General features: G+C 44.3%; 2 protein-coding genes across 11 annotated transcripts in view; both read left to right on the plus strand.

The window, feature by feature from the left end:
• The window catches only part of PRRC2B (proline rich coiled-coil 2B), a 45,525-nt gene extending 35,478 nt beyond the window's left edge, over nt 1–10,047 (plus strand). For 6 of the 9 annotated variants that reach the window (XM_065648864.1, XM_065648870.1, XM_065648866.1 and 3 more), the window contains exons 26-32: nt 175–272; nt 930–1,057; nt 1,658–1,898; nt 3,276–3,452; nt 4,120–4,211; nt 4,780–4,900; nt 5,328–10,046. In XM_065648864.1, coding sequence (XP_065504936.1) covers nt 175–272; nt 930–1,057; nt 1,658–1,898; nt 3,276–3,452; nt 4,120–4,211; nt 4,780–4,900; nt 5,328–5,468 — 998 coding nt within the window. In that variant the 3' untranslated portion in view covers nt 5,469–10,046. Of the gene's footprint in view, nt 1–174; nt 273–929; nt 1,058–1,657; nt 1,899–3,275; nt 3,453–4,119; nt 4,212–4,779; nt 4,901–5,327 lie in introns of all 9 variants that reach the window. The other 3 variants (XM_065648871.1, XM_065648872.1, XM_065648873.1) reach the window with 2 other exon arrangements.
• Nucleotides 10,048–10,605: 558 nt separating this feature from the next.
• POMT1 (protein O-mannosyltransferase 1) lies at nt 10,606–23,633 on the plus strand. Of its 2 annotated transcripts, none has more exons than XM_065648350.1 (21): nt 10,606–10,799; nt 11,347–11,469; nt 12,123–12,266; nt 12,558–12,664; nt 13,149–13,199; nt 13,550–13,696; nt 14,685–14,796; nt 15,531–15,596; nt 16,162–16,255; nt 16,698–16,853; nt 17,432–17,562; nt 17,790–17,885; nt 19,186–19,278; nt 19,904–20,000; nt 20,092–20,184; nt 20,641–20,761; nt 20,894–20,991; nt 21,491–21,604; nt 22,111–22,237; nt 22,885–23,062; nt 23,270–23,633. In XM_065648350.1, the coding sequence occupies exons 3-21, from the start codon at nt 12,145–12,147 to the stop codon at nt 23,442–23,444; spliced, it is 2,178 nt and encodes a 725-aa protein (XP_065504422.1). In that variant the 5' UTR covers nt 10,606–10,799; nt 11,347–11,469; nt 12,123–12,144; the 3' UTR covers nt 23,445–23,633. The 2 variants fall into 2 exon arrangements, with proteins under 2 accessions (XP_065504422.1, XP_065504423.1); XM_065648351.1 differs by having other exon boundaries at nt 10,606–10,725.
• The last annotated feature ends 102 nt before the right edge of the window (nt 23,634–23,735 follow it).

Genomic DNA, 23,735 nt, shown 5'->3' on the forward strand with positions numbered 1-23,735 from the left:
TAAGTGGACTGCTGGCTTTGGTATGTGCACTTAGGAGCTTTACGGGTTCTTCTGCGTGGGTACTCTGGTGTTAACTTGCTGAGATGTAGGAAAAGAGATGCAGGTCTCTGCAGTGTATTGTGCCTGTATGTCCTCTGTACCTTGAATTTACAGCCTGCTTTCTCTGATGTTTAGGTAATCATATTCCACCCCTCTATCTGGATGGCCATGTGTTTGCAAGTCAGCCCCGCCTGGTACCTCAGACGATACCTCAGCAGCAAAGCTACCAACAGGTAAGGGAGAAATACAGCTAGCTAGTGGTTTCCCAATGACTCTTCAGGGTGGTATTTAAGAGTCAGGGAGTCATTTATCTCTCTGATAGCCCAAAGGAACTTAGATGTGGCTCCTGTTCAGTTCCTTGAATGCTGCTTCCCAGTGGGTGTCACAAGTTAGTGAAATTGAAGGGAGAGAACTGAGGGGTTTTTCCCTGTTTTGCACTAGTGCCTTTGAACCGGGTTTAACTGAAGCAGATGCAGAGGAGTCTGTGTAAAGTAAAGTGACTTTCAGGAAATTCCACAGCCAGTCAATACTGATGAGCAGTTTCACTAGCCTTAGTAAACAGTGTTGATAGGGTTGGGGAGAGCCCCTTCAAGGTAAGAGTGCAGGCAAGTGAGAGCTGGGACTGTCAGTGCCTGTTCTGTGTCTGGAGCACATTGGTTCCCTCGTGTCCACAAATGCCAATTGCAGGCATCAGTCTCTTGGGTGCCTGGCCAGTATCTTCCCCTACCAGTGTGCTGCTGTTCTGTGGACTGATGCAGGGGCTGGGTGGAGGTGCAGTGTAGGTCATTGTCATAGCACATTGACTCACAGAGGCAACTGATGGATTTCTAACAGCCTGGGAGAGTTTCTGGCTGTTTTTGTTTCCTCTGTCATCTTAATTTCTTCTGCAGGCTGCTGCTGCTCAACAGATTCCCATTTCCCTCCACACATCCTTACAGGCCCAAGCTCAGCTTGGACTGAGGGGTGGTCTGCCTGTTTCCCAGTCCCAGGAGATGTACAGCTCCATACAGCCCTTCAGGTAACTGCTTCCAGTTTTTCTTTTCCTTGTGGCTTGATCTCTTATGTTCCTGATAGTTATGTACATTGATCAGATACTCCACACTCATCTTCTCTTCTTCCCCCTTAGCTTACATGTTGTTTCCTTCCCCAAGGGCCTCAAAACCCCTGGGTACTGAGGCTTAAAAAAACGCTTTTTTTTTTTTGCTAGAGCTGTTTGAATCTTTAACAGCTGATTCTTTTATGCTTTGCAAAACTGCTGCAGGTTTTTGGTAACCTGACTCCTCCCTTACTACTAATCCAGAGCTTATTGTGCGCGATACTGAAACATAAACTTTGGATAGGAGACAATGTCATTCTGTTGAATAGTCTTGCAACACAAGGTCACGGTTGTAAAGGCTTAAAAGTGGAAGTAAAGCAAACAAAAAACAAACCACAAAACCAAAAAAACCCTGTAACTAAAATGGAAAGTGGCATCACAGCTGCTTTCTAAGCTGTCAGTTTAGCAGAGTCTGAGAGAACCGCTTGCTGTTTGCAGGCCATATACAGTTTGGCAGGGGCTGTGTGTTTATAGTCTCCAAAGGTTTTCTGCATAATGACTTGAGCCTATTTTTCTTTTCAGGTCTCAGGTGTATATGCACCCCAGTCTGTCTCAGCCCAGCACCATGGTCCTGACGGGAGGCACTGCTCTGAAGCCTCCGTATTCCGCCTTCCCAGGCATGCAGCCCTTGGAGGTGGTGAAAACCCAGTCTGGGTCCCCCTACCAGCCCATGAATGGAAGCCAGACACTGGTTTATGAAGGCCAGATAAACCAGGCGGCTGGTATGGGAGCCTCCCAGATGATGGACTCTCAGCTTACGCAGGTCAGGAGCAGCGCTTGCCAGCCCTTGTACAGGCTTTTTCACAGCCACTTGTTTCTGAGGCTGGGTTGAAACTAATATTTGTGCCGAGTCATGTACTTGTGTTAACTAAGCTCTTTGTAAAGAGGCAAAAGGTTTCCCAAGAGACTCTGTTCTGTGAACCATTGTTTCAAACATGCAGCACCTTATTTAATGAGATTCTTGCTAATTACTTGCCTGTCCCTGCTGAAACGTCATTTTGTAACTTGGAAGTCCTCGCCCGCAATGTAGACGTTTCTCACAGATCAGACCTTGTAGTGCTTCATGCATAGAGGACCATGATGCAATAATTGTCTTAAAAGTACCTCTTCAGAGAGCCAAACCCCAGTCGCTTCCAGATTTAACTCAGCTTCCAGAGTAACTAGTACCTTTTATTAAAAGCTTATCTATCTTATCAATGCATTTGTTATCCGTATCTTATTTACAACCTCTGCTGATCTGTTTGGCGGCATCTTATCAAGAATTTCATTGTGTGAAAAAGTTTTTGTAAAGCATGGTTCAGATGAAGACACTGAATCCTCATGTGAGCATGTTTGTGGACATATGTTCTGATTCTCTGGAGAAGTTTGATAATTTTATTAAACTCATCTTACATTTATTTTATGCAACATGTTAAGGTTTCTTTTTTTGTTTAAAGAGGGATTTTTATGTTCTGACTGACATAAAGAGTTAATCCTGAAAGTAACTTAGCTGGGGAAAACACAGATTATACTGGCAAACTAAATATTTGAAGAAGTGCTTTATCCATCATAGGCTAGTAACCTGGTCTCTTTTGCCAGCCTTAGATTTCCTTTTTTATTTATTACAAAGTGTCATAGAACCTCCCAAAACCAGCAATTAAATTACTCTTAATTATTACCACCACTAGTTTGAAGCTCATTGCAGAATATAGAGCTGAAGTCACCATCACTTTCTCTAGAGGTCCAGTCCCCAAAATGCTTTGGCATGAAAGTGTAGCCAACTTTCTGGTTTGGGCATCAAAGCTGCAAACAAAACGCCTGACACTGAGCTGACAGTGCTGTCCTATCAAGAGAAAACACACCCATGCAGCAGCTGTGAGGAAGACTGAAGAACTGGATGAAGGTTCTAGGCAAGGAGGAACACCCCATGTCAGAGTGCAGTTATGTTAAATTGATGCCATGTTACAAGCCCAGAGTTGGCCACCCTACCAGAAGGTGTATTTCAGTTTGTAAGTCCCTCTGTTCCACTGATTCGCATTTATTCTGTGCCAGACTGCACTGTTTGTGAGCTTCCTTTTAGCAGTGCTGTGTTTTCAGGTGACAGCATGTCAAATACAAGACTGTTACCACCGTTAAGTAATTACGTGTCCTTATCACACAGCTAACGATGCCTGTGCCTGGCTCCCAGCTTCCTCTGCCCCGCTACGGCTCCGGCCAGCAGCCCCTGATTCTACCACAGTCCATCCAGCTCCCTCAGGGGCAAAACCTGCCTGTAGGAGCTCCCCGCAGAATCCTCCCTCCTGGATCCCAGCCCTCTGTCCTTGCTACCAGCAGGGAGGTAAGGATTAACTCCTGCGTGCTCATCTTGGCATTCGTTAAACCCTCCTGCACTGAAGTTTTGCTCCTTGATCTTGCTTGTCAAAGGAGAGACTGGCTTGTTTGGGATCCTTAAATATCAAAGCCAAGGAGTTGGTGTTAAATTGAAGAGGCCCTTTTCCACCCTCATCTCCAAAGTACAGGCCAGAAGTTTTCAGGTTTTGCTGCTGGTCATCATTCTGTTTCCACGGAGCCACATCCCGCCTTGATCCAGTTTGGAGACTCCAGTTTTATCACGTGTTTACACAGGTTTCCCCAGAATGCTTGAGGGGTGGTGAGCTCCAGACACAGCTGGAATACTGCCCAGATATTTCACACTCTTGTGAAGCTTGTCCATTTGAGTAGGTATATTGATGTCATGTCTGGTTTGATGGATTCGTATCATAAGTTTGTCTATTATAGGGGAGAGAGAGCACAGCAGTTAACTTCCAGGTTCTGTATTTGCTTGTGCTGCTGGCTTGTTGGTTGATTACTTTGCTTAACAAGCCTTGGTTTCTTCACCTGAAAAATGTTTCTTCTTTTAATGGGCACAACGGGTAGAAGGGCAAAGATTTGGCTTAAGTGTTAATATGAAGTAATGGGTGATTTGTGAATGCAAAGATGATACTCTCTCTCATTTTTCTCTGTAGTCCTCCCAAATGGAAATGAAAGGGTTTCATTTCTCCGATGGTAAACAGAATATGTCCTCTGGAGGGTCTGTACCATCGCCGCATACGTACAGGTAAAATGTTTACAGAACTTAGCCTCTGTAGTCAGAACAAGGAAGAAGTAGTGTTCCCCAATTGCTGTGACATGGTGCATGCCTCATCCCTGTACTAGATTTGCATGTAGAATGTGCTTACTGTAGTCCAAAGACTTGTATCAACTTCCATGATCATGTTTGGGTGTAGGCCAGTGTGTATCTGCCTTGGCCCTTTGTGCTTGTGGGAGGTGCATAAAGTTATTTCTTTACTGAGTGTGCTTTTGTGTGTTTCTTGTTAAGGTGGAAAGTTTAGGAGTCACTGAATAAACATTTTAGTTTTCAGCATGGTCCTTTCAGTGTTAGAGGTGCTAATGTCTGGACATATCAAACCTTTAGGTCATTGGGCCTTTTGGGACATGCTTTTTTTTTTTTTTTTTTTTTTCCTTCTCCTAACTAATCCATGTGTTGTATTTTGGGCTGGGGAGCTCACTGCTCTCTGCACAGCACACACCTGTGCCTTGTCTACTGCTGCTTTCTGCTGTGTGGTTTTTTTTGTTTTTTGGTTTTTTTCCTTTCACACGTGAATAAGGTTCTCATTCCGTTGTAGAATTTACTCCATGAATATTGTCGACTCTTCGATTTCCAGGCCTAGCTCTGCCAGCCCAAGCGGGAAGCCGTCTGGACCAGCAGTTAGTATGGGCTCTGTGCAAGGACACTATGTACAACAGGTAGTGTAGATCAGTGCTTGCTTTGACCCCACAGCATCTGCTCTTTCTATACGGTCATGCCTGTGCCTTGGAAAGGCCTGTGTGCTGAAACCGTATGTGGGAGCTGTTATTTTTCCCTGCAGGGAGAGTGGGTGGGTGTTTGAGCTCAAGAGTAATGCTGTGTGATTTGAAAGTCAGGAGAGATCAGAGGATTGCCTGTTTGACAGTGTCCATGTTGAGTTTTTATGGGTTATTTGCATTGCCAGACAGGTGAAACACTTTGAGATCCTACATGTGAGGTGTTTTAGGACAGCAAACAGCAACAGAATAGAGTATCTGATTTTTCGGAGCAAATTTGATGTCTTGCATGAATGATGGTCATGGTTTTTTTATACCTACATAGAGGTCTCTGCGCTAGCTAATGCTTTGGTTTTTTGTACGTCAAAAGGCAAAGCAACGGGTGGATGAAAATAAAGCCAACCTGGGAGCGGTAAAGCTGCAAGAAACAGCCTCCACAAACCAGATGAAGCCAGTGCGCACAGGAGCGATCAAACCTCAGGCAGTGAAGGTGGAGGAAAGCAAGGCCTAGGAGCACCTCTGCCCAGCTGGTCCTGCTGCCTGAGAGGCACCGCAGCTTAGACTGGACCCCACTGGATCTCCTGAAAATCTCACCAGATCTACTCCCCGCCCCACATGGACTGACTACAGCGACATCATCCAAGCCCCTTTCCCAACAAAGCAGTTTGAAACAGTGGATATGACATTGACCTGCTTGCTTTAAAACAAACCAACCTTGTGACTTTTAAGTGGCTCAAGCCATTTTTTAATTTTATTTTTTCCCCCCCGTGCTCCATCCACAGCTAGCTGTGATCGCTCACTTGGCAAAGCCCATCCTTCTCCTTCCCTACTTCTGTCTCAGCAGAGTGGCAACTGGGGGAGAGGAGTTAGTTTGAGGTTTTTCATTTTAAAGGCAGCTGAGGTTTTTACAAAAAAGCTATATCTTTGTTTATAGCAGAACTTTTATATGTTCTCTCATTCCCGGCCCCCTTCTTTCTGCTTTCCTCATTCCATCCAGAAAAAAAAATCCCTTCAGCTAAAATTATGTTCTGACAAAGCTCTGCTTAGTTTTATATACGGTTCTGTGCTATGTTGAGAATCATGACTCTTTGAAATTGAATTTGTTTGGGTAGATTTTCCCCAAGTGATTTAGCCTTTCAGATTATTTGGTTTTTTTGTTTTTTTGGTTTTTTGGGGTTTTTTTTAAAAAAAAAGGAAAACAGGACAGTTATGGCATTCATTAATTTTTCAGTGTTTTCATTTTAAGCTAGTAGCAGTGCTTGCCTTAGAACTAAGTATGTACTAAAGGCATATAGTAGATCAGTGCATTAATCTTGAAACTTGCACCACTTTAATTGTAGCTTTGGAGTGCCTCGTGCATAAAAAAATGTGGTGATTTCATTTTAAAGAAAAAAACCACCAAATTTCTGTTGCAAGCTCATCTGGATTTAGGTTTTTGTGGGTTTGGGATTTTCGTAGTGACTGCCAAACACATGACAAAATGCAAGATTGCAGATTTACAAAATGTAATATCTGTTAAGAAAAATCCACATGGGTCAGAAGAGTTGGCTAGAGCCAACGGGTCTGTATGGACTACTTTTTGTAGTTGCGATGCTCTCTTACGCTCCCTACCTTGACCGCTCTAATTCTTCATGTCTCCTGAGACTTGCTCTGTATTGTGTTCATCCCTTGGGGCTGTTCTCCTAAGCTTTGCTCTTCTACCTTTTCCCCAGGCCTTGTTTTCTCTTCCTCTAACTCATGGCCTTTTGTAAAATTTGCATAGAAACGTATTGGTAAAGGAGCCCCTCTGCAAAGCAGCCTTTTTAGCACACTTGGAACCTTCTTTTTTGCGTTGGAAGCGCATGGTTACAGAGGCAGTTTGGAATCATCCTTTTAATCTCCTTCCCCAGATGAACAGCAAAAAGTTCTTTACGTTGGATGTAGTTGCCTATAGTATGTATATGGTGTCATCACCTTACACTTTCTTACCACTATTTGATCTATGAAAGGAAGATCCCCTTGGGAGGGGGTTGGGGTTTTATTCTTTGGTTTTGGTTTGTGTGTGTGTGTGTGTAGATTTTAGGACAGACTTAAAAGTTTCAGGAAGTGCTTGGAGTCCTTCAGTTGACAGTAGTCTTAAGTAAACTCAACTACTTTCAACTTGGTTTGTGTTGTTTAGCTCTTTCAAAATGTAAAGTAGGCTGGTCACTCTGAAGGGAGGGAAGGAAAACTTCAATTCTGCAGGAGGTGATAGCTTGCTCGCTGGCTGTGCTGCCCACCTCTGCTGGGTGGCAGCAAGTCACGCATTGGTGGTTCCAAAGAAGATATTTTGAACAAAGAATGTATTTGGGAAAGGATCTGAAAGGTGTTCTTAATTCTTCATTTGCTTTTTTCTCCCCTTTCTAGGAAAGATCCTTCGTAACTTTCTAGGGATGCATTTGAAGTTTTAAGCTAGGTATAAATAAGAATTTTATACAGTAGCTTTAAAGAGCTTAGAAACCTAAACTAACTTAGATGTAGTAATGTCCCCTCTCCACTGGTCCCCATTGACAATGGCAGAGAACCCGAAGGGAAAGGGATAGGATGGTACTTCTAAAAAAAAAAAAATAAAAGCTCTTCTTTTTTCTCTTGTTTTATGGATTTTTAACCTCAGAGCAGAGTGTGCCAGCATCTCTCTAGCATCCTCCTTAAAGTACAGGGTTTGAGATTCAGTGACAAATATTTCCCCAGCCTTCAGACATTTCCCAGACCTGCATCTGCTAGTCCTGCTCCCAACATTTTCCAAAGATTGCTCCACCAGTAAGTCATCCCACTCCCCTTTCTGTTTTCTTCCTTGGAATATCATGAACAATAGAATTGTCTGATTTTTCTTTTTTTTTTTTTTTAAATTATCCTTCTGCCCAGCTGGCCCTAGCTAATATCAGCCCAGAATCCAACTGTCATGGCTAAAGAGACTTACCTGAGCCCCCCTTCTCATCTCCTTCCTACCCTAGACACACTACTTAAGCTTTACAAAGACACTAACCTCTTTCCTCCCACCTGTATGACTTTAAAATGGTCAAATGTGTTGGAGAAACTGGGTTATTGGTAGATACAAGTTATTGCAGTCCCTCTGGTGTAAATGCCATCAGAACTACAATATTTCCAGTTGAAAAAGGTCATCCTTCTTTCTCTTTTAACCCCTCCATTCCTTCCCCCAACAGAATAAAACACTAGAATTTATTTATACGTATTTGATGTTGTAGGTCTAGGTGAAAAAGTAATTGTTTCACTGCTCTATTTATATATTATGTCTGAATTATTCTGTGCAGGAAAGGCCAAGAAATGCATGTGAGCTTCATTCCATTCCTCACCTTTGCGTGACTGTCAGCTGCAGTTGGCAAGACTCTTTCACTTAATGGAGTTTTGTGTGATGGAAAGCAGTTTTAGAGCCCAAATTTCTAAGGTGCAATATCCTTCTTCTCTGGCATATATTTATGTTTGCTTGTTTAAAGCTAGTACAAGGTTAGTGCAGTTCGTGGTGCCCTTGAGTCAAAAGGAAAGCCCCTGATCCTCAAGGTGCAGAAAGGCCAAGGGTGCTGGGACGCTGACACAAATTCAGCTTGGGGGAAAGCAGAATGGAAATGTATAGAATGTGGATGTGGTTTATAGGGGGATAATTCTGCTTCCTGTCTCCACCGCTGAAGGGTCGGGCCCTCATGATTTATTCCTTTGAGTTGCTTTTGCTTTGACTGGAAATCAGCTGCCAAATTGCAGGCTCCTTCTGCTAGGAAGGGTGCAGTGGGAGGGAGAGGCGGAATCTGTATTTTCAGCAACAGTGGGTGAAGGAGAAATATTCAGAGACTGACTTTACTGCTTTTTGTTCAGCTGAAGGTCTGAAGCACGTGTGTAATCAGCTCTGTGATTCACAGCCTGGCAGCTGCATTTAGTGCTGCTTTCCTCTCCAGGTCAGCCTTCTTTTAGCTCTTAATTAAAAACAAATAAAACAAATTGAAGTTAGGGGAAAAAAGGCTGTCCAGTATATTTTTAAATAAGTGGAAGCAGCACAGTCACCAGTCAGATGGGTATTATTGTTGAGCTTCCGTAGTTTGCTCCTGGCTCTGCCTGTGGCAGCTCTACAGTCATCAGCAACTCCAAAATATGTTTGCAGCCCATTGAACTCCCCTGCGTGGTTGTGCTCATGCAGAGACTCCGTTTAACTGTTTCCTTGCAAGAATGCTGCAAAGCTGCCCCATGGTTCCTGTGTATTTATGGATATATATTAAAAAATTGAGCCTAGCATTTTGGCTACATCTCACCTTTTGACGAGGCTACGATATTCACTTTTGAGCAAGCACCACTGCATGTTGACACCTTGTTCTGTTACATTTTGTTAACCTGTTTTGCTTCAGGCTGGTTACACACCAGATTAATTCCTTGCAGCCAGTTATTTTTGATGCACAGCAGCCCAGTCTCCTTGTAACGAAAGATGCATTTGTGAGTAAAAATTAATTTACAACAGTCATCAGGATACTTAGTTGTGGCAAATCGACAGAAAAAGGTGTGTTTTGCTGAAGCAGCGGAGCTGCTGCCTGTGCAGAGACAGCAGTCCAGCTACTTGTTTTGTTGTTGTTGTTGATTTTAATCCCAAACCCACCAGATTTTCCCAGTGGCCATAGATGCCCGTCCCCAGGAATCGCAGCAGCAGTGAGACACTCGCCCTTTCGCATGTCTCGAGGTGCCGTCCTCGACTGGAATCCTCCCTCCCGTTCTGTATAAACCGCATTTGTTTCTCAAGGGGATACCGTACTCCTCCAAGCTTTTTGCCCTCATGACCTGTATAGTACACTTTTTTTTTTTGGCCTTTCCTCTCTTTGTCTTTTCATGTAGACCAGATATTTGAAAGGGCAGACGATGGATAATTGTGTAACGTGCAACCTGTTTATATTTTTTGGAAACTTCTACTCGGACCGGAACTCGAATCACGGAATCACCAGGCCAGTTGCGGCACACTCTTTATCGCCCTTTTTTCCTCGTTTCAGTACCTATTGTTTCTCCTTTCAAATATGTGATTGTATTAGCTCTTTCCATATGAAAGAATTCTCCTTATTTAAATAAAAAAAAAATAAAAAAATAAAGCAGATTATGCTTTTCTCAAATTCCCGAGTCCCTGGTCTAGTTTTGTTGGTTACAGGCTTGTATATTTTGGTGTTCGTTCTGGTTTTTTGCTTTTCTTTCTTTTTTTTTTTTTTTTTTTTTTTCCCCAGGGTTGGTTTTTGGTTTCTGTTTTTTTGTTTGTGAGGGTTTTTTATGCTGGAGGTTTTTTTTGTTTGGTTTGGTTTTTTTTAATTTTCGTTTTGGGGTTGGGTTGGGGGGTATGTTTTGTGCTTGGTTTCTTGTTCTTTTTGTTGTTGTGGGAGGGTTTTATTTAGGGTATTTTTTTGTGGGTGGTTTGGAGTTTGTTGGGGGGGGAGTTCTTTGTTTTGTTTCGGGTTTTTTGGGGGGGTGGTTCTGGCCCGGAGCTCCGGACCCAGCGGGGCCTTCACGGCCGCCCCACGCTGGCGTTGCCATAGCAACGAGACGGGTTTCTTCCTTGTCCCCGCCCACGCGACGCTGCGTGCGTCTGACGCCACATCCGGCGCCGCGAGTCATTGGCTAGAGGGGGTGGTCCCGCCCTCTCCCCTGGCGCGCGGCGGGGGCCGGCATCTCCTCAGGGCCGGCGGTCCCGGTCCCGCCGCCTCCCCCGGGGCTCGGCGGGGCTGCTGGTCCCGCCCCCGCTCCTCACCTCCGGAAGGCTCCGAGCGGCGGGGGTGAGGCCTCATGGCGGGGGCTGTGGCGCCGCTGTGTCCCCCCGAGGCTCGAGGGAGGGATTCGAGGCCTGGCGGTGGGTGGCTGGTGGCCCCGCTGCTTCCATAAGCCTTGAGGGGAGGGTGGGAGGCGGGTCCTGTGCTGCCCCAAAAAACGCTCAAGGGAGATACAGAGCTGGATAAGGGGTGGCTGATGGGTCCTGTTGGAACCCGTAATGCTCAAGGGTGAGGGCTGGCTGTGGGGTCGGTGCTCCTGCTGCCCCCACAGAGCTCAACAGGGGGAGCAAGGTCTGGTAGGGGGGGTCAGTGGTCCTGCCGCCCCCTCATAAGGCTCACAGAAGGGGATGCAAAGCTGGCAGAGGGCTTAATGGTTCCTTGAGGAGGCGTGTGAGGTCTGGGGCACAGGTAGTGCTGCAGCCCTGCCCCGGGTTCCAGGCCTGTCTGTGCTGCAGGGAGGAGCAGAGTCCTCTCCATCAGGGAGTTCTTGCGGGTGCCAGAGCCTGCGAGGAGATGGCAGAGCGCAGGTGATGGCCTGTGGTATGGTGCATCAGCGCTGGTGGAGAGCACAGCTTTGCAAGGGGCTTCTTAAAACAGTCCGTTCCACGCAGCGCTTGTGTTTTGCAGGTAGCGAGAAACGACGACAGTGGCACCGCACTTGCTGGTGATGACGTGCTCATGTCTTCCTTTATTCTCCCCAGTCAAAGCTGTGCAGATGGGTTTATTCCGATAACTTTCTGTTGTGTTGAGGTGAGGAGATACAACACCGATTCCTTGCTATTTTCTTACCTAGCAGTTCTGCCCACAGGAGTAAAGAGTTCAGTCCTACTTTCTGCACTGGAGCCCTACAGCACCTATAACTCTGCTCCCATAGCCAGCTTTTTAAGACAGAAGATGTTTGCAGGTTCTGCCCTGCCCCACCCCCCCAAAAAAAATATGCTCAGTTTAGAAGGAAATAAAGGAAATAACTTTTTTTTTTTTTTTTTTAAGCTGCCTGAGCAATGTGGTGCCTGAGCACGTGTTTTGCCTATCACTAGCATTAGAGTCTGGGCTGGGAAGTTTGCTTAGCACAAAGTGGAATATAGGCTTGGATTAAGCTATTGCGTTTCTGCAGAACCAGTCTAAGAATAAGCAGAGTTTCTAGCTTACTATTGATTAGAGAGAACCATACACATGTAGAAGAATGACAGATAAAAGTCAAGTGTGTTCAGTAACTTCATTTTTAGCATTACTCTTGTACATACAGCAGAAAACACATAAATGAGGGAAGTGAGAGAACTTTGTTATATCAGTTACCGTGAACTGCTAGTAGCAGCAAGTGGTGGTGTGTGCTTTCTGCAAATGATCTTCACCTGGCTTGGGGCAAAAGGGTGACTGCTGCTCTTCTCTGTTGGCTCTTGGAGGTTTGGACAGACCTTTGACAGGATGTTGGGATTTCTGAAGAAGCCGGTTGTGGTTACTGTGGAGATAAATATGAACCTCGTGGCATTGACTGTGATGGGATTAATAAGCCGTCTGTGGGAGCTTTCCTATCCACGGGCTGTTGTGTGAGTAGAATGGTTTATTTTCCGCTTGAATGACAGAGACTTTTGGTTTTATAAACATTTGCGAGTAAGAATGCAGGAGCAGAAGAGCAGAGCTTGCCTGATGTCCGTCTCTGTAAATACAATGATATTGTTTCCCTCAGAGACACTCCTGAGGGGACAAGGGCAAAGCCCCTGCAGTTCATTGTACTCTGAGCCTTTTGCCAACAGATCCGTTTTTCCTTCCCTCATGTCCCCGTAGCCTGCAGGATCGTTCCAGTGAGATTTGACACATTTCTGCCTCTTGTGTTTCAGTTTCGATGAAGTTTATTATGGCCAATTCGTTTCCCTCTACATGAAGAGGATCTTCTTCGTGGATGACAGCGGCCCGCCTCTTGGCCACATGCTGCTCGCTTTGGGAGGTAGCGTCTCCTGAACTGATGTAAAGAGAATTAGAATTGCTCTTATTTAGTATTATTAGGGAGCTGTTGCATGAGTACTGGGGGTGATAGAGCTGCATATCCATTGCCTCATTGTTGTCCAATCCTGGTGGGGTGAGAAGTGCTGGTGACTAGAAACAGTTGTCAACAAGCAAATTTTCAGGCCTGAGTTCCTTTCTGTAGCTGAGGTATGCACAATATAAAAGTGTCTGCATGGGAAGGAGAGGTTAAATATATGTGTAACTTTGTCACTGAAAATCTGTTGTTCCCAATTTATATTCTTTGTGCCTCTGCACATTATCAAGCGTGGCTGCAGGTGAAACAGTACAAAAGAGAACCCTTTTGGGAAAGCGTCCTTTCAGGCATGGAAAAGCTGTGTGTTTGGGAAATGGTTCCAGGACCACTTTAGCACCAGTTTTTATACTTGCTTTAAATTTTAAATTCTGAATTGCTTCTTCTGTTGCAGGTTATTTAGGAGGATTTGATGGAAACTTCTTATGGAACAGAATTGGAGCTGGTAAGAGCTGATTTTAACTGTCTCATTCTTCTGAGAAAATAAGCAGTATTTCAGCGCCTGACAGGTTCCTTTTGCCTTACTAGTGGAAACAGTGCTTTGTCTGAAACCTTCATTTTTCCTCTTAAATAAATCTGCAGATCTCTAACCAAAGTTTGAGGCATTAAGGATTCCACAGCACAGATGTTTTAATTGCTTAAAGCAGTTTGAGAAGTACAAGATAGACGATAATTTACTAAGAGTAGGAGTTAGATTCAACAACTTGTTGTAGTCATAAGGAGTTCTGTATTGATCCATCTTCTCTGCAATTAATAGTTTCCAAATTTGTCCGTCACTGTTGTCTCCTATTTCAGAATATGGGATGAACGTTCCTGTTTGGTCCTTGCGGCTCCTGCCAGCCCTGGCTGGTGCGCTCTGTGTGCCTTTAGCATACCAGATTTTGGTAGAACTGCAGTTCTCCCACTGTGCTGCACTTGGAGCTGCTCTTCTGATTCTCTTAGGTAAGATTATTCCCTTCGGCCCCATTGGTCATACAAGGGGAAAGGGGTCACTTTTCTCCTGGCGTATTTTCAGGGTGCATAAACCACTGGAGCAGCATCTCCCCACAGAATTCTCACAACATGTTGGAGCCCATTTTCAGCCCTGGCCTGTGTCAGTCTGCTGAGCCTCTCGGCTCCCCTCCCTCCCACAGCTCTGCAGCAGGCTGAGGCTTTATACAAGTTCATTTCATTATTAAGCTGTAATAACCTCACAGAAAACCACTTTTCTTGCATCCAAGGAAGCCTGTACCCTCTTCCTCAGAAGTTTACAGTGTTAGCACATACTGGTTTTTAACAGCAGGGTGACCCTACTTACAGTTAGAGCTCATCTAATGTCTTCATCTCCAAACTGCAGCGAACCAATCTGTGTCCTTAGCACCATGATTTGATGTGGCTCTGGTGTGTATGGCAGTTGTTTTTATTCTCTGAAGGTCTGCTGGTGGTTGTCTGAAAGGGAAAGAGCCTCTCAACAGCCCTTTCGTAGTCTGATAAGAGAAAGCTAAACCTCTGCTATCGGCTGCTCTGATTCTGGCTCAGGGAATCCTGCACAAAGCAGCTCCCTTTCTTGAAGATTTGTCATCATGCCGATTGCCTGCTGGGGTCACTGCCTGGACTCTCTTTGCCTTGAGAAGCACCTCTCTGGATTTCCCAGCAGTGATTTTCTTTGCCTTGGCAGACAAGCACAGCACCTTTATCTGCCTCCTGCCAGACTTTACAACTCGCTCACCTCTTTGTCCTTGGAGACAGTTATGGCCACGTACTTTGCTCCTGCTGGAAGGTTTTTGTCCCTTTAAACCCAACACCTCCCTAGTACAACCAGTAAGATTGCAAACAAATTGGCTGTTCTTAAAGGGGCAGGTCCTTCTGTTGGATAATGATGTGATTGTTTGAGGTACCACTCGCCTGTAGATAAGTTTCCCTAATTTTATGTCTGTCTCTTTTCCCACAGAGAACTCTTTGATCACTCAGTCAAGGTTCATGCTTCTGGAATCAATATTGATTTTTTTTATCCTACTTGCAGTTTTGTCCTACTTGAAGTTCTACAATTTGCAAAGGCACAGGTAAAGCTGGATTGTCTCCCAGCCTTTTGGATATTCTTGTGGTGACTTTTTTTTGGTCACAGGCTGTGTGGTTTTTTGTGTAAGTCACTTTACTGTTCTGTATCTCACTTCATCTGTAAAATCCAATGCTTTGACCTCTCATATGGCTGCCCCAGAAGTTTTCTCTTCTGAGCAGTGTTAGACTGTTTTAACTGGTAGTAAGGTTGTCTTTTTTATTTTACAATAAAAATAAAATCCCTTGGGAGCGCTCCTTTGTCCACCCAGATTCTTATTGGAAGGTTTCCTTCTGTGCACAGAAATGCTGATCATAACAAGTCACTTAATGCTCCTTTGTTACTGTTTAGAGGCATTGAATTTAGAGAGCTTTGTCTCTCTTCTTGTGGCTTCACATGTTCTCTGCTCCTTGCAGAGGATAAAGTAATCTTTAGTAAAGTAAAATTATCTTTAAACTGAGCCCAGCAAGTGATTTAATACATTTCTTTTATCTGTGGTATCAGAAGGCAGGTAGCGTTCAGTTTTGCTTTTCAGGATACAGAGAAGTACATTTAATAACACTCTGTAGATCAGGGCTGAGAGTCAGTGGCATGGGAGGTTCAGAATGAGATACCGCTGAGTAGAACAAGGAATAGTGGAGCCCTGGAAGTTTTTTTTCAAGTTAAATTACATGAATTCAGGATCCTAAGAAGGTGCTCAGATCTCACCATAGCATTCTTTCCTTTGTCCTTTTCTTTAAGTTCCTTCTCTGGAAGCTGGTGGTTTTGGCTCCTGCTGACTGGAGTAGCTTGTTCTTGTGCGGTTGGGTAAGTGGTGACTTTTTTTTAGCAAGCTGACTTTCCTGCCTGCTGTCTGAGGTATCGGTGGGGCTTCGGATTTTCAAGACTGATTCTTGGTGCTGTTCTGAGCAGATACCTCCATGACTTCTTGATGAGTTAGATTGTTTCTATAAGAGGATGTCAATTCAGAGTAGGCGATACCAGGGATTAGAGGGAACTTCCTGGGAAGAACAAAATTCATTTCTCAGGGATGGCTTTATGTTATAAATCAGAATCTACATTTCACCCTTCCCTCCTGGTTGCCTCAAGCTTCAGGAAGTCTGAATTTAGGGACTCTGTGCTTTGTGATTTGCCAGCATGTTATCAAGAAAGTTCCCTGTCACTGCAGTTATTTGATGTAGTTGGCAAACAAATTATATCTTCTGGTGTCAAAGTCTTAAGGCTTATTTATATTGTTGTACCAGACTTGTCATGGATCTAAGTCCTTGGACTTTAACACATCCTGTTCAAGAGAAAGTTTGAACATTTATGTCTTATATTAGGTAATTGCGTTGTTTTTAACTGTGTTCATTTTTATGCACCTTCTTCTCAGAGTGAAATATATGGGCCTGTTTACCTATATGCTGCTCTTGGCCACTGCAGGACTCCACTTCTGGCACATGATAGGAGACCAGAACTTGTCAAATGTAGGTAGCACAACATGCAGAATACATTATGTGTAACATTTCAGTACAGGAGCCAGCAGGCCCACAAATAGTGATACTGTCTGTAGATCATTTTTGTACTAAAATTCCTTCTCTTAGACTGCAAACTGTGTCATAGAACAGTTTCCCAGCACAGTTGCTGGAGGAGACGGAGTTAAATTTAAGATAAGCATGTGAGCGTGGCTGGCTTTTCTGCTCTTATCCATGTCCTGGTGATTTGTAGCTCAAAACCTTTACTGTTCCACATACCTCCTGCTGGCTCCAGTCCAAATCCTTGGCAGTTATCCAGCTGTCCATGAAATTATAGCTAAATGAGGGTGCTCGGGGAAACTTAAAAAAGACAAGCAAACCAAGCCAAGTGCATTGGCATTTTTAATATTTTTAATATCTGGAGCATGAAACCAGTGAGTTCCCTGTGTTCTAGGTTTCCTTGATGTGCCATTTCCTGGCTAGAGGACTGGCCCTCATCCTCATCCCAGTAGCAATGTACCTGTCCTTCTTCTATGTTCACTTGGCTTTGCTGTATCGCTCTGGGCCTCATGACCAGATTATGACAAGTGCTTTTCAAGCCAGCTTAGAGGTAAAGGAAATGTGGTCCTCAAACTGATTTATTAAGGGAGAAGAGGGGGAAATCACTATTAGAAGAGTTGTGAGTGGTCTTGTTTGTTTGATCTTCTGTATTTGTTCCTTTTATGTCATTTGACTACTCTGCTATCGTAGTATTGCTTTAAGATGAAGCAATGATGACCGAAATCCTAATAATGGATTAAAAGCTTTTCCCAGTGAACCAAGAACAATATCTTCACTCTTCTGCTGAAGGTTTGTCCCTTCCTACAGGAAACTCCACTGATCTCCTAAGTGATAACACTGTATACTAGAGGATGACAGTATGATTTTCTGTAGAAGAGTTCTTAGTCTGTCTTTTAGAACAGCAGGGCTTTAGGGATATTCCCTAAGAGCCTAAGACCTTCAGGCATTGATGTATTTACTTTCTGGTGAGTATGGCGCTGCAAGATTTGATTTTTGTAGATACAACCAAATAAGAAGGCATTGTGCTGATATACTGCTATGTTTAAAGTGACAGGTGACTCTTACTAGAACTTAAACAGCCTCTGGGTTGTTTCTTCTTTCCACTTATCCTATCATTTTTTTTCTCAGGGCGGGCTGGCTCGGATCACTCAGGGTCAGCCCTTAGAGGTGGCCTACGGCTCTCAGATTACTCTGCGGAACGTGTTGGGCAAGCCCATGCAGTGTTGGCTCCATTCTCACACAAATACTTATCCCATCAGGTGAGGAATCTGTCTGGGTCTGTATCGTTAGGGTGAAAGTATGTTCTGGTTCTTCACCTCTCTGTTCAGTTCCTGGCAATCTCTTCATTAGTCCTTCAGAGCGCACTGCAGATGTGCAGGTTCTCTGTGCTCTGTAGGAATGGAGCTGGTTTGTGTTGCCATAACTCTTATTGAGCACAGAAATGTCCTGTTACACACTTGTGGGGTTTTTTTAACCTTCTGTACAGGTATGAGAATGGCCGAGGCAGTTCTCATCAACAGCAGGTGACCTGCTATCCCTTCAAGGATGTGAACAACTGGTGGATTGTCAAAGATCCTGGAATGTGAGTATGTGAGAGATTTAAATGCCAAGCTGCTGTAAGCATAGCTTCTAGACACTTCCAAAACCTAAACAGGGCAGCAAGTAATTTCAGCTGCAGAGCCGGTAAGGGCGACTCTTTGCACAATCCTCCTCAATATGGTAGAAGCATTATTGAGGACTCGGAAATTCTGCCTGAACTGCTCCTGCCAGAACGTGGGCTGTGCTGTGCACAAGGGGAACTTCGAACACTCATGAGACCGGTGGGAACTCTTCAGGTGCTTTGCATGAAAGGGAAGTTCTGCTTTTTGAAACGTGTGAGCCATGGCATTAGAGTGCTTTTATGAGCTTTATCAAAGTTGAATGTGTCTCAGAGGAGTGTGGAAATCACTTTTGCAGAATATTTCTTTGTATTCAAAGTGAAGGATGAGCTGTGGAATCTGCCACATCGGGAGAGATTCCAAGTGGGCGCCTGTACCTGAGAGGCCTCGTTTGTGCTGAAGTGTTTTGCCATTGTAACTGTCAGTGGAGAGCAGGAGTTTCTGTTCTTGTAGTTTTGCCAGTAAAAGCCCTTGTGTGATATCATTTCATATTGATCAAAAAGTTGCTTTTGTAGGTTTCTTATGTTGCTCTGGGAACTGTGTAAAGAGCCCTACCAGGACTGTGTGCCATTATAAATTGTGTCCATATTGGGAAAGTTTGTCCATAGCACAAACTTTTCAAGCAGGCACTCCACCAGAACCACAGAAGCCCAGGATCTCTTTAAGATTCTTCAAATTTAAGACTCCTACGAGCCCTGGAGGATGTGAAGTCCTTCTGTAGAACAGTAAAATACAGGCAGCAATTATGTGAACTGCAGCATTCCCCCTTGCCAAAGCACGCCTTAGCCCTGCCCAGAAGCAAGATGAGAGTTTGCTCTTCATGTTGCAGATAGGCATTGATCTCTTGTAATTCTGCCACAAGTGACATGAGTTGCAGGACCAACACCCGTCAGACTTTCTTCATTTCACAGAAGCCACCAAACAGCTGCGTGGTGGGAATAATCTGTACTTGCTCCTGACTAACCTGGATTCAGAGCACTGACCTAATGCCTGGGGTGTTGGTATCCCGTTAGTGATCCTCTGAGTCATTCTGCCCTTAAATCACCTTTGCCTTTATGAGCTGTGTTTCCGTTCTGGTACAATCTATAGATTGCTTTAATTTCTCATTTTGCTGCCTAAACGTCTGTCCCCGCCTGCAGCTTCTTGACCTAACGGTTTGGTCATGACGAGGTTGCAATGTCTATAAAGAATGTAAGCGCTTCCTCTTGGGTGTCGCTCCACCAGGCAGCAGCTGGTGGTGAGTAACCCACCCCGGCCCGTGCGGCACGGACACATCGTGCAGCTGGTCCATGGCATCACGACTCGGTACCTCAACACGTAAGTCCTTTTCTCATCTCTGCCAAGCCTGCTGGCTTATTCTGCTTTGCTGTCTCTCAGAATAACTATTCAGGTATTTTGTGTGACTGTTAACCCAAAGCCAATTCTGCTGACTTTGATGGCATCCTCCTGCGTGAAGGATGTGCTCTGGAAGTTAGGAAGATGTGCTGGAGAATCCGGTGTGCCGTGGCTGATTGCCACAGGTTCTTGCCTGTTTTGCAAAGGCTGCAGTATGAAATTGCCTCCGGCCTGCTTCCCAAAGGGTGTCTGCGTGTGCTTGAATATCACTCAGATTAGGAAGGGGGTTGTTCTCAGCTTGGGTTTTTGCTATGTCCCTTCCAAACCTGATTTGTTTATTATTGGAAATCCCAGTGAACAGCGTCTCTGTTTGTTACAATCAGTGCTTGTTCTTCAGCCTGGCAAAGTATTGGCTTCCTCCGAGCCTGTTCCTGGCAGCTCTTGATAGTGGAGAGTGTTCTCTTTCAGAGTAAACAGTGCAATCTGTATAAATGAGTTACTTTTTGCTTTATTACTGAATCTGGTCTAAGCCAATTCATTACCTTTATGGGTTTGCTTTTTGTGTGAATTTGGGAAATGGTGTTGGAGGTTCTTACTTGTCTTCTAGGCATGATGTTGCTGCCCCTCTTAGCCCCCACTCCCAAGAAGTTTCTTGCTATATTGATTATAACATCTCCATGCCGGCACAGAACCTCTGGAGAGTGGTGAGTGGTCAAAGGGAAGGCACTGGCTCATCATGTTCCAGCAGAAACAGCTGAGAAAACATGACAATCAAAAGACATCTTTCTGTTGTAGGAAATTGTAAATCGGCAGTCTGACACAGACGTGTGGAAGACAATTCTGTCAGAAGTGAGGTTTGTTCATGTGAACACCTCTGCAGTGCTAAAGGCAAGTGGATTTCTGTTTACTTGCCTGTAGCTTTTGCTCCACGCAGTTCTTCTGATCTCATAAACTACTAATTTCTCTGCTCCAAAAGGCCTAGACCTCTAAAACAAATAACCAAATAAGTAAATAAAAGGAAATTATAAACTTGCTCAGTGTGATAAAAGAGCAGCGTGTGTTTCAGGTAGTCGTACTCACACTTCATTCCTTTTCAGCAAGCAAGGCTTGCTCAGAAATCGGTGCTGAGTCTGTAATATGTGCAATAGTTACGGATCTCTTCACAGAGTTTGCCAGAATGGCTTGATGGCTGTAGCATTTGTTGAGACAGTATTGTGTAGTTACTCCCCACATACTTTCTAGCAGTCCCTTGCTGTCACCCACTACTCAGGCAGGGCCTAGGAACTTCCATCCTGAAATTCCAGTTGTCAGGACCAGAAGTTCACAGTCACCTCTCACTTTCAGCTCAGTGGAGCATCTTTACCCGAGTGGGGATACCGGCAGCTGGAGGTGGTTGGAGAGAAGCTGTCTAAGGGCTACCACCAGAGCATGGTGTGGAACGTAGAAGAGCACAGATACGGGAAAAGTACGTCTCAGCCGTGTTCTGAAAACAGATTTCTGTAACTGGGGAATGCTTCATGTTGATGGGAAGGTGGTATTGTGTGTTTGTGTGTTCTGCAGACTCTAGCTTTCTACTTATTATGTGGTTTTCTTCCAGGCCAAGAGCAAAAAGAGAGGGAAGTAGAACTCCACTCTCCCACACAGATGGACATAAGTAAAAACCTCAGCTTCATGGCAAAGTTCACAGAATTGCAGGTGAGTGTCTTGTTAGTCCTTCATCTTTATTTCTGCTGCAGACCAGGAACCTGAGCATTTCTGCAGACTCTGAGCCTGAGGATTCGTGGTTTATTTGTTGCTGATAGAGTAGTTTGGTGTCCTCATTGAAAAAAAAATATTTCTGAATGTATTTAGGAGGGCATTTCAGACCTGTGCTATTCAGTAACAAATACCCAAGTGATTATGAGAAAAAAGAAGGGGGAGAAAGATCAGGTGCACACATAGAAGCTGCCTGAATCTGAACTGTAATGTGTTGTATCTGCAGTTCGTAGTGTTGATACCCCTCACTAACACTGTAGAAATTCACTAAGGAAAGTGCATTATCTAAGAACAAATAAAACCATTGTATTGATCAGTATCCAGTATGAGATACACAAAACTTTTCTTCACTCCCAGGTTAAGAACTTAACGTCTTACATCTGGAGCTGTTTAGCTCATTGTTTCGGTTCTGAAAGCCTTCTGTTTGCTTTTTTTCTAGTGGAAAATCCTCACATTAAAAAACGAAGACACAGAACATAAGTACAGCTCCTCTGCTCTTGACTGGATCACGATGGACACAAATATTCCCTACTGGCTGCACCCGACCTCTGGTGTAAGTATGAGAGGTAGCAGTAGATGTGAACCTGCTGAAGGAGGCAGATTCAGTTCCCATGTGAGCTCCATGAGTGTGAGCGGGAGCAAGGCCAAGGAGCTGCTGCAGACAGACTTTTCCTGTATTAATATATTTCCCCTGAGGATTGGGGTGTGGGTTTTTTTTTTTGGCATGTGATGCAGCTTTGACAGTAGTTGCTTTTAATTAAATCATGTCGTCTTGCCTTTTTTTTTTGGTAAAGGAAAACTGCAGTTTAATAGTTTCCATTATTGATTCCATTTAGAAGATGAATTCATCTCCAATAGCATCTTTTAAAAGCTTTACATTACAAGAGAGTCTTGAAGCAGCAAAGTTGATCAGCATGCTTTGTTCTCGGAAATACCAGGTTACTAGCCAGGCACATGCTGCAGTTTCATTTAGCAAATCTGTGTAGGTAATATTTAAATTTATCTAAAAGAACTGCAGCATGTTCCTGCTTCTGGCTTAGACCATCTTCTCTTCTGCAGGCCCAGATCCACCTCCTTGGGAATGTTGTCACCTGGGCTTCAGCGAACGTTGCTGCTCTGGTCTACGCCTGCCTGTCCCTATGGTACTTGATACGACGAAGAAGAAAAATTCACGATATTCCTGAAGGTCTGATTCCCTTGTGTATGTGTGCGTCAAGGTGGGGGGAGTTGTTACTTGTTCTGCTACACTTTAATGGCCCCAAAACCACATTTTTGCACCTATATACCTGCCTATGCTAGGACTTTTTCCTGCCCGATAACCCTAACATTTTTATTAGGGGGACACAAACATATAGAGTAGCCCATGAAGAGACTGATTATGGTCATCACAATGTGACCATCGCCTTATGAGACAACATAGTAGCCACCATAATATTTATTTGACTCATTTCCCTGAGTGTAAGAAATCTCCAGGCGTCAGATTTGGATTCTACTGAGCCTTTTGGTGATGATTTAAAAGAGGTACTGGTTGTGTAGGGAGGGGTTTCTTTTAGATGTGTTCATTCCAGCCAACGTACCATCTCCTGTGTGTAGCCAGACATTTTTTTGCTGACTTTTCTGGCTGTACCTTTTATCCTGCTGTGAAGCTGCTTCACACCTAAACTGTGACAAATGCAACTATTTACCTCAGCTGAGTGTGCTTAAGTTAAACTTTGTACTGGCACCAGCTGCAGGGGGTCAAGAAAAACACCAAACCATGCAAGTAAGTGACCTCTTAGAGATTTTAGGTTTCCAGAGACAGTGCTTTGAGATGGTGTCTTGTGTCTCCTGCAGATGCGTGGCAGCTGTGGGTATCAGCCGGGGGCATGTGTGTTGGAGGCTGGGCTGTGAATTACCTGCCCTTCTTCCTGATGGAGAAAACGCTTTTCCTGTACCACTACCTGCCTGCCCTCACATTCCAGATTCTCCTGATTCCCATTGTATTACAGCATCTTGGCGATCATCTCTGCAGGTATTTTGTTTTCACAGATGGATAACTGGATAAGTGATGCAGCTCTTTTATCCAGGGTTGTCACAGAGAAAGCAGTGATTTTTCCAGCAGTGGCCACACTTTGGCATTTGCCTTTAGAAAAGACGGGCCAGATTTAGGCCTTCCTTTTGGATGAAGTGATGGCCAGCCTTGATGTAACGTGACTGCTCTTTCCCTCTCTCATCCCAGATCTCTGCTTCTCAAGAGCATGTTCGGTGCCCTGATCGTAGCCTGGTTCTCTTCAGTTTATTTGGTCTATCGCACATTCAGTCCTGTGACCTATGGGGAGCCCTCACTGTCTGCTACTGAACTCAAGGACTTGCGCTGGAAGGACAGCTGGAACATCCTTATCCAAAAACAGTAACAATTACAATCTTGTTACAGGCAAAAGGAAACACCTTTTATGCAAAGCCAAGAATTTATTGATAGTATAAATGCAATCTTAACAGTCTGATCAAATAAGAGTAGTCCAGATCTATTTGTTACAGAAAAATAAAAGAATACTGTTACAAAAAAAGGTCTCAACAGTAATATAGCTGTTATGAGCACAACTCCCAGTCTCCACCCCTGTTACGTTCACTCTTCCACTGCACCTCAGGCTCTAAGGCTGCTGCCTTTGGTCAACAGCATCCCAGGTCCTTTGCTGGGAAGAGAA

Source organism: Caloenas nicobarica, chromosome 19 (genome assembly GCF_036013445.1).
Source record: "Caloenas nicobarica isolate bCalNic1 chromosome 19, bCalNic1.hap1, whole genome shotgun sequence".
Classification (NCBI taxonomy): Eukaryota; Metazoa; Chordata; class Aves; order Columbiformes; family Columbidae; genus Caloenas; species Caloenas nicobarica.